At 39.1% G+C, this 10,274-nt stretch overlaps 1 protein-coding gene across 4 annotated transcripts in view; it reads right to left on the bottom strand.

Annotated features, from left to right (window-relative positions):
- JPH1 (junctophilin 1) overlaps positions 1-10,274 on the bottom strand; it is an 81,156-nt gene that overhangs the window by 8,645 nt on the left and 62,237 nt on the right. For all 4 annotated transcript variants that reach the window (XM_009335019.1, XM_009335018.1, XM_009335020.1 and 1 more), the window contains exon 3: positions 2,153-2,814. In XM_009335019.1, coding sequence (XP_009333294.1) covers positions 2,153-2,814 — 662 coding nt within the window. The remainder of the gene's footprint in view (positions 1-2,152; positions 2,815-10,274) is intronic.

Raw genomic sequence — 10,274 nt, 5'->3', positions numbered from 1 at the left:
TATCAACTTGGCAAAATGCTCATTATTGAACTATTCAGTGATGGCTCCAAAAACTCGGCATCTGAAAACTGATGTTACATATAATTAATATCATTAAAAGCAACTTAAAACAAACTTTTATCTAAAACTGTCGAGCTGTTGGACCTTCTTACACATTTGCCTGTTAGCTTGGGAAACTATTTTATAAAGTGTACTTACAGAAAGTGATTTAATGTGTCAGATTTTTTTGCCTTGAATCTTTCATTCTAAGATGTTTTAATCATTCTTGCAGCTCTTCATGGGACTTTCCCTTAAGTTTTTTTTTCATTTTAAATCCCTGATTTACAGACACTGTATTTATTCCAGAAGTGGTTGCACCAGTGCCAAAACCAGATAAAACAGACTCCCATGTACTCCCTTGCTTAATCTTTCCTGTTGATAAATCTAAGGATTATATTAACATCTCTAAACAACAGCAGCAGACTGGGAGCTCATGCTCAGTTGCCTCTCTTGCTCCTGATCCACCATCCTTTTCCAGTTCCGATCCCGCATGGCCAGGCTCTACTAACTGTCTTTCAATATACAATCTTACATTTTGCTGTGCTGCACATGGATAATTATACTTGCATCTTTCTTAGCAGGTGACTTGGATCTGCTTGTATTTGTGATCTGTTGTCTTCATTATTTATCAGTTTCCTGGTCTCTGTGTCTTCTGTAAACTTCATGGGTAATACTTTTATGTCCTCTTCCATGTCATTAATAAGAATGTTAATAAAATACAGCAGCAGAATTAATCTAAGAATGACCTCACCAGAATAATACCAAATTACTGATGTTTTGCTAATTACTTTTTGAGAACCATCAGTCAGTTTTAAAAAAAATATTTTAATGTGACATTTGGTTTTTGCATTACTCTGGCTTCCTTGTCAGAATAAATAACTGTGTAAAAGCAAATCAAGTGACCTTCTTGATTGAGGATATGATTCCTCTGTCACACCTGAAGATGTCAAACTTGTTTGACAAGATCTTCTACAATGCATGTTGGTTGGAAATCCTCACACCTCTTTATTTTTGAATTCTTTATTAATGAAGTCTGGTGTCAATTATTCAACTGTTTTGCCTGAGATCTGTGCTAGGCTATCTGGATCTCATTAAATGGGTCGTTCTGTTTATCCCATCAACAATGACACACCGTTTTTTTTCTACTGGAGTACCAAAAATGATTCAAAGAAACAATGCTTATAAAAAAGAAACATTATGACAATTATCTAGACCTCTTCACTGGCTAAAGATTAACTTTAGGATCTACAACTAACATTTTCCCGAGTTTCTCTTGGCACAGAAATAATTTTATCATCATCAGAGATTCTGAATTCGATAACCCGTCTTTTTCTTCTAACATGGAATAGCAATGCTATTAGTCATCTCTCCTTTTCTGCATAACTATTGATAGATCTATTATTTCTAAATAATAATGAGATTCAGATTCACACTGATCTGAATGTATAGTTTTAAAACTCCTTCTTCATTTCCTGATGAAAAAGAAAGTAAAATTTTTCATGTCACTGTAAAATGCAAGCATTGTTAGAAGTATGCATTTTAAAACAGTTCATATTTTGATGCAAATTGCCTGTTTTTAGAGCCTACAGTCAACACAGAGAAGAAAATGAAAATGGGAGATTGTCTGGACTGGGTCAGACCACAGGCCAGCATCCTGTCTCTAACAGTAGACCTTTGGGGAAGAGCATGAGTGTAACTCCCAGTACTGCCCAATTATCCACTGAAGTACAACGAACATTGTTTGGGGGGGGTGGGGGAGGCTAATATATATATATGTATATCTGCAAATATGTACCTACATGCACACACAATGCACATATATACACATACACACACTAACACACTTTTGTGTTTATGAATGCAATAGGAATCCATGTTTCAAAAGTCTGTCAGTATCTGGCTATCACCTATCCCTTCCCAGTTTTCAAAAAGAATAATATAAAGGACTGGAATATTTGTTCCTCACTCCAGTCTGGTGTAGTGGGTTCTAGCTAGCAGACTGAATCCAGATGAAGATTTGACAGAAGTGAGCTTTGCCTGTCTTTAGGTTGCAAAGCTCAGCACTGGGAGGCAAAAGGGCAGTGAAAGTGAAAAGGTTTCTTGCAGTACTCACCGAGCTGTTTTCTACTTCTTTTTCCACTGCTGAATGTGACTCGTTATTAGCTGGGTTCTTTGGTGCAGCAAATTCTGGTTTCTTAATTTTTGCGTCAGGTTTGTTTTCTTTGGCATCTGGCTTACCCCCAGATCTAGCAGGACTTGGCTTCTGTGAGGGTGGTATCTGTGCAAGTGTTGATGGTGGTGGGTTGACATACTCATCTTCTTCCCCGAGCTCCTGTGGAAGCACTGTTGGATTGATTTTTACATAATAGCCATGGTAGTGGCCATGCAGCTCCCCATTCTCTGTGCTGATGGGATTGTGATGGGCTGAAAACTTTGACTGGTGTTTCACAGCTACTTCCTCCTTCATTGGTGCTTTTGAATATAAAGGCTTGTTAATCGTGGGTGTTATATTCTCTGTGGCTAAAAGCTTTTTTTCTTGACTGAGTCTTGCCCCAGAAGTGGAGCTTTGCCTTTTCAGTTGTTTTGAAGGAGAAGGCTCAGAAGAAAGAGGAGGACTATGCCTTGGACTTGCTTCTGGGGTTCGAGGGGGTGTAGTACCTTTTCGATAAAAGTGAGGTGACTCTTTTGGGGTAGGTGGTTTTTCCTGAACTTTTTCTTCAGGTTTTTCTTTCACCTCCATTCCTTCTTGAAATTTTTGTTTGATATAATCAGGGCCTGAAAAATAGTGTAATAGAAATATTATGATTAAAACAAAAATAAGACTTCACAGTAAAACTATTGCATTGCGACGTCAGACTGGACAGCCTTGCTAAAATGCTGGCGGGTGTTACCAAAAATTCACTGACATCCGTAGTGATTTACTCTAAATCACTCAGTAGTTGAAGTTACTGTACTTTTTGGTAATTGTTGGGACTACTTACTAATTTGGTTCAGTCACTTTATATCTTCAGCTTTGCAAAGGGTCATAGGACATAAATTGTCTCTGAGTGAAGCCTGAGAGACTGAAGACCGACTTACCTTACTTATCTATCATTCTTCCTTTTTCTGAGAGGCATGTTTTGAGGTATGTTTTGCTTAATTACCCTAATCTATTTAACTTCTACCCTCATGATCATAGTATCTGTTTGACATGGAAGTAATTAACCATCAGAATGAAACGTCTCTTCTGCCCTTATAACCTACAGGAAATAGGGCTTGAATCACTTTTTTTCTCCCCTTTGTGTGCATGTTAGCTTGTCTTATATACATATATATGTGCCTTGAACTCTCACACACTGGCTTTGTCTTCTTAATCTGATCAGTTACCATATGAAGATCCAGGTTAACCACTCTAGTGGGTAACACAATTCTGCTTAGAAGCTAGGAAGACAAATTCTCTCACGTTCACTAGGGAAATACAGAGCAGCCAGTATGAAGAATATCCTCCCCCCCAAATCCTACCTAAACACCCATGAGCACATTCACCACTAGGACTCACTTATCAAGGTGCATTTCTGTGCAGCTGTTTACATAAAGACAAGCTGGCTGAGATGCTTTGCTCCAGGATTTGGTTGTCTGATTTAACAGTTCAATGTTAAGACTTGAGCAAACACTCTGTTGAAGAAACAAAATTGTTGTAAATCTGTCTGTATTGTGGGCAGCATTTTCTGTTTTTCTTCCTAGAGGCGACATCCCAGATTCCAGGGTCAGGTGCAGTCAGAAGCTGGGGAGCTCTGTGAACAAAGAACTGCAACGATCTTCCTGTATGTCCAATAACAGCTTCTGCCAAACACATTGCAACTGTTTCTCCATTTCTATCTTTGCTAGCACCCCTACTTTCCTTTGGTTTTTTTTACCTTCTGTAAGTGAGGCTTATCTGTGTTTTATGTCATAGAGAAATTCTGTGCCCAGAGAAGAATGTCTGCATGCATTTTTCTGCTTTTGAGTTTAAAGGCGGCTCTAGCTGTGTTAGGCAGATACAGTGTTTTTACAGATGCCAGAAGCATATGCATCACTACACAGTGCTAAGATGAGAGGAAAGGAAGAGCAGCATGAAGATTTCGGACGTTACTGAGTCATCTGGAAAGTAAGTATTGCTGAGAAGAAGAATTACTTGGCATGCAATGTCTTTTGAGCAGGAAAATCATAATGTTTTTGGCATCTCTGAAAACCAGGGGTGGAAATAGGGAGCTGTTGAGAAAGAAGGCTGGACGTAGACAAGCCAGGATTTGTTCTCAAATGACATTTGAGGAGGAAGCTTTGAGGAGTTAAGCCTGCGCAGAGGGAGAGGACTAGAGGCTTGGTTCTTATGGCTTTTTATAATCTTCCTGGTAAAAGGGAAAGGCAGCACAACAGAAATTAAAAGTTGCCATATATAAAGTTAGTTACGATCACCATTCACAGAATTCTCCATCATGTAGGGGATTTCCTTCCATCTTTGCTGAGATGCATAAGGTAATGTTGAGGGTTTTAACATGAATAAACTTTGGTTTTCTTCTCTTTTCACATGGGATATAATTAGGGGTGTAAAGAGAAAATGATAGCTAAAAGAGCTCTGCCTAACCTTTAAGCCCAAGCCGTGGAGCTGTCAAATTGCAATGATTGTTTATTATGGACACGTTCACATTCACATTAGCTTGCTCCTTATGACTGCTGCGGTGAAAGCATCCCAATTGGAATACCATCTCTTCAGCTTTACAATGCTGCTCAAATGGCACCTGATCTGTTCCTCACCTATCTAGAAAATTCACAGCCTGTGACACAGCCCAATATATGTAAAGATACGACTTTTACTAATATCTGACGGCACTTGACGGACTGAAGGCACTTTCATAAGGAACACATCTGGGCCTCAGGAATGTCATCCCTCTCCACTGTTTCCTACGATCAGCTAAAAGCCTCCCAAGGCTGGCCAGAGGGACTCTATCTCCTCCTGAGACCTCCAAACTGTGTTGGAATTTCTGAAACAAGAAGGGAGCCAGGTCTCGGCTGCCCATGTCTCCACGAGAGAGTGGTAGAGTGAAAAACTTAAACCAAAACAAAAATTTCATCTTTAACTGGAGCTTCCCAAAGAAGTTAAGTGTCAACAGGCTAAAAATGCCATATTTTACTGGGTATTTGGCAATATTTGATGCTAAGTGACACTGAGCCCCACCAGAGAAAGCTGTAGCCATCTGCATCCAAGTAACGTCTGAGGGTGTCTGACCAGACATTCAGCAATTGCCTTAACATAACACAGCAGCCCTCCCTCCCACCCCCCAGTACATCACATATGGCTATTAGAGATACATCCCTTGCTTCCAGTCTTGCCAGGCAGGTCTTTCCAACACTCAAATTCTTGGCTCTATGCTGAAGTTAGCTTTGGAGATTGTCCAAGGACTTTTTTTACGTCTGTTCACTGTATTCACTACAATCAGATTATGCAGAACCGCTGACTCCAAGCAGCAAGAACACTGTTCCCACTCCCTTCTGAGGACTAAGAATACTCGTCAGGACTTACCTTGTCCCCTTTGTTAAAGGCATTATCTAACACTACAGACATGGGCAACAGAGTCCTTTTTCTTCATCATAACAGCACTCTACAGCATGAGTTTAAAGGAACCAGGGCCAAGGGAATTTGGAAAGGGAGTCACTAACATCTGATCCTACAAGATTTCTCAGCTGCCTGGTCTTAATGAGGAAGAGAATAGGATTTGAGGGTGGGAAGAAGATAAGGTAGGATTATCTGTCTAGGAAATAAACACGGAGTTCTGTTCTTCAGTTTGCAGTTCAAGCAACCAGTAGATATGTTCCTAGACATGATATGTCTGAGTGCCTAAGGAGAACCTGGTCTGGAAAGCAGAACCAAGAAATGTTTTCTAACCAAGTGAAGATAAGCTTTCTTTGTGGATGAACCTGTGTATTTTATTATGATGACACGCTGGCCCTGCTACCGTTAGTTCAAAATTGATGCACCTTTGATGGCTGAAGGTCAGCCATGGGGCGGTTTTGGCTCACACAGCTGTTGTGATGCCAGCAGCTAGATGGCACCATTAAAATGTGAGTTAGCCAGTATTTGGGGGGAATAGCCTCTGAAAACCAAAGGACTGTGTGGATGTGTGCGATGTATGCATGTAGAGTCTCATACTGTCTGCTGGTCTGCTTGAACAGCATTTCATTGATGGCTGTGGGGTGAGGGAAGCTTTGGTTTGGTTGCACACTCATAGTTGTTCTAAATCTAGAATTTCTTGTGGAGTTCTTGTGTAACATGTCCTTCCTCCTGGAAGGGCTCCAGTAAGTGATGTGACAGCATGGCCAGCCCTGTAAATGAGAATAGAAGGGTGCCCTGGTTCTGCCACAGCATTTTCAGAGAGGTGACAGCCACATGCTTTCCTCCATGGCCTAGTGAGGTATACACATTGGCAGAACGAGGCTGTTTTTCAGAATTGTGGCTCAAGCAGTGTCTGAAAGTGTCACCTTGCAGGACACTGTAAACGCAGCCAGTGTTTCCCAAGAAGGCTAAGAAGAGACCTTGTGCCTTATCAGCTGAGGATGAAATCTGAAGCTTGAGACGGACTGCAGAACGCACCTAGGACAGTGAGGAAAAAGGTGTAGATATATCTTTATATACATGAGCTTCAGGTCATATTCCTGCCTATTCAATCCAGCCAGTTTCACGTATTTTGGCCTCTTTGTGAAAGAGAAAAGATGATGATATAGGAAAAGGGTGGGACTGAATGAGGATGAGCTCAGGAAGTGCCAAAGGATTCCTTACAGCAGGGATAGTGATCCTTCAAGGAGCAATTCTGAATTCCATAGTCAATACGCATAACCGAGTAACCTGCCATAAATCTCATTTCCATAATTTAATGAGCTTTTGCCTCATTTTGGTATAATGATTTCTATATTCTCAAAATTATTAAGTTAATACTTCTTTTAACTGGCAAAAAGGACTTCTGTAGTAACACATAAACCAAATAAAAAATTCTTATGTTTTGTGGCAGGACTGCAGGATAATGCATTTTTAAGTAATACAAGAACACTTCTGTAGTTTTCTAATATTATAAAGTAACAGAGTAGTTAGTAATTTACAGAATTAAAATATACTAGAATATTGGATTAAAAATAGTACTATGTAAACTAAAATATACTATATTCTAGTACATTTTAATTCTGTATAGTACTATTTTCTTTAAGAATTAATCCACTGCATCCTACTCTTTTGCAACTTTCCATGTACTCCTGTACGACCTTGGACACGTTGTAACATCTTACTTGCTCCACATGTAAAAAGAAAGTATGCAGTGGACACTCAGGTTTAAAAGCTTTTCCTTGAACCAAAATTGTTTAAGACAGGGAATTCTATTGATATCAACAAACAATTTCCACAGGAAACATTTTCACAGTGCCAGATGCATTCCTTCTTAGAGGGAATGTTGTGAGAAACTCCACTAGGACTCCACTAGGAGCTCCACTCTCTGGGAGCAGCAAAAAATTTTTGGGAGAGTAGGTTTCTCTGAGCTAAGCTTGAGACACTATGCAATACAGATGAGAGCCTCTCACCATACTGTGACAGAAGATGCCTATTCCTGCAGCCCTGGACTCGTACGTGACTGAAGTAGGTTCCTGTAAGTCCCTATAGGTAAGTATAGGCTGTAGGACTCTAGAAGCCTTGTCACCTGCGTGTCTCCGGTCCCCATGGTGGATCGGTACTCCCAGTTGTAAACTGGTTGGCTGCTGCACAAGAAGTGAGGCTTCTCCTTCCCCTTACGCCCCTCCAATTTGTGAAGGCCCAGCCACAACCTTTAAATCAGTTAAAAGTGATTTGGATGGAAGGTGCTGTAATAATATACCCTGTGCAAAAATGCTAATTTGGGAATTACCTGGCATTACCAATGAGACTATGCTTAATTAGGTCATCATAACTTGCAAAACTATATTTAAAACCTAGAGGTTGACATGTTCTTTACTGTAGAGACCGATTTTGTTCTTCAGACATGTCCTCTCTGTTTTTCAGAGGAAAATGAAAAACATGGCAAAACCCCCTTCTTAATATATGGAATTAGCATTTAGGCTCTTACTCTGTGCAATTTTACAGTAAAAAAGAAAAAAACAAAACCCAACAGCTTCTCCTTATGACCCCCCCTCCCAACTTTATCAATAATTTTATAAACATCTTATAATTTCTTCATGATACTTCTTCCACTCTTTTGTCCCCACAGCCTTACCATTTTTACAATTCAGGAAAAACAAGCATTTCATATTACAATTTTATTAGTCTTTTGAAAGCAAAAAAAGATTGCAATGCCACTAATGCAGGCTCTAGAATATAATATTTATAGAATATAATATTTAAAGTACTGTTGATGCTGAAACGATGTGATTCAAATTCAAAGTGTATTAGAAGTAATTATTAGGTAAGCATGCACTTATTTCTGCTTTTTAAACTTGAGTACACATTATGTGATGTAACCTAACTATCTTTAGTGCTACATAAAGAGTTATCAAATATATAGTGCTGTATAAAGAGCAACCCAGGTAACAAATGACATTATAATTTTGTGATTACAAGAAAATTTATGTTGCACCTATAGATAAATTCCACCCATGAAGTAGATACTTCACTCCCTAATTTTGTTTACTCATGCATTGTTAGCGGAAATCTTCACTGCAAGGTTTACCAATTGTCTGTGGGGTAATGGTGACACAATCAAAGCTATATGCTCAATCAGGACATTGCAGTCTATATGCAAACCTTCCAAGATTAGAGGCACCTTTTTACTAAACTACTGAACACTTCTATAAAAAAGAGAGAATTCCTGCTCTGAGAAGTTCACAATCTAAGTACAATACAAAAGATAGCAAAAAGGTTATACCAATAGCCCATTTTACAGATGGGGGAGCTAAAACAGGGAAATCATGACCCAAAATGCATGCTTCATCTGAATAATCTCTCTGAATTCAGTGGTCAGTTGTCAGTAAAGCACTGTCATGCTCAAAGATTTGCTAAATCTTTGGTAAAGTAATAGCCTAAAGTTGCACAGGAAGCCTTTGTCAAATCTAGGAATGGAGTGCAAGTCTTCTGAGTAATCAAAAGCCAACACAGCACCTCGGCTGTAAGCTTGTCACATATCTTCATAAATGTCATCTTCCTGGAGAAGCTTAGAACTGTCTACTGAATCAGAATTCAAAGATCAGGAGAAGGAAATAGTAAATGATGAGTAAGTTTATTACCGCACGTTATATCCTAGTACAAATCCAGGGCACGATATTGTTGAAGCAAAAGTTGAAGTCTTTTGTGTTTAAATGCATTGTACTAAAAAAGGAAAAGATGTAGTTTGGTGTTGGTACTATACATTTCTATATAATGTTCAATAAATAAGCCGGTGAAAACCATCTGGTTTGTTATCTTCTGATGTGATCAATGGTTCTCTAAAGTATCACTGTTGGCAACAATATTTATGCTTTCATAATAAGATTTATTTGCTATTCTGATGAACATTAATAAAACGTGGAAAGCCTGGTGACCCATTAATATCAATTAATATGGGATCTTTTTTCCTGCAAGCATCCAAAATGCTCTTATGTTAGGATTTTTCAGGATAGGACATCTATTTTATAATAATTTCTCAGCACTCAGGACGGTAACTGTAGGTGAAGGAAATAAAAATCGTTTATCAGTCTGCTAAAATAAGTGATTCAATGAGTCATTACGAAACTGCAAATAACTATATTCAGTAAATTTTAGAAAGACAGGTTTTTTTACTATTGCTTCATTGTGGAGATGTGTAGGGGGGGGAAGAACTATAACTAATGTCATTAGTACTTCCTCTGCTTTATTCTTATTTTTTCTGAAGGTTATACTGATAATAGGGGAAAAAAAAGCTTTTAACTGCTAGGCTGCTGGCTTGAATTCAGCCCAAATGAATGGAGAGCTGTGCAATGTCATGTGTAAAATGTGTTGATGAAAGCAGAGCAGAGATATGGTTATGGTTTTAGTAATGTTTGGCAGCCCTGTCTGCCATCTTGGCAGACTGAACTGGGACTGAATGGGGCTGGAAATTAAGGGGTGAGGATTATAGCCATAGAGAAATTGATGGATATAATGCAAGGTGCTTAAAGAGGCATAGGGCTCTGAAAGATCATTTCTGCCTGACTTAGATATGGTAGTTTAAGAAGTTATCACCCCAGATGCCTGCAGTACCCTTCTGATGGAT

This window comes from Pygoscelis adeliae, unplaced genomic scaffold, assembly GCF_000699105.1.
Source record: "Pygoscelis adeliae isolate BGI_AS28 unplaced genomic scaffold, ASM69910v1 Scaffold101, whole genome shotgun sequence".
NCBI classification, from domain to species: Eukaryota; Metazoa; Chordata; class Aves; order Sphenisciformes; family Spheniscidae; genus Pygoscelis; species Pygoscelis adeliae.
Note: the sequence above shows the minus strand (reverse complement) of the source record. Positions and strands in the feature narration are given on the sequence as shown.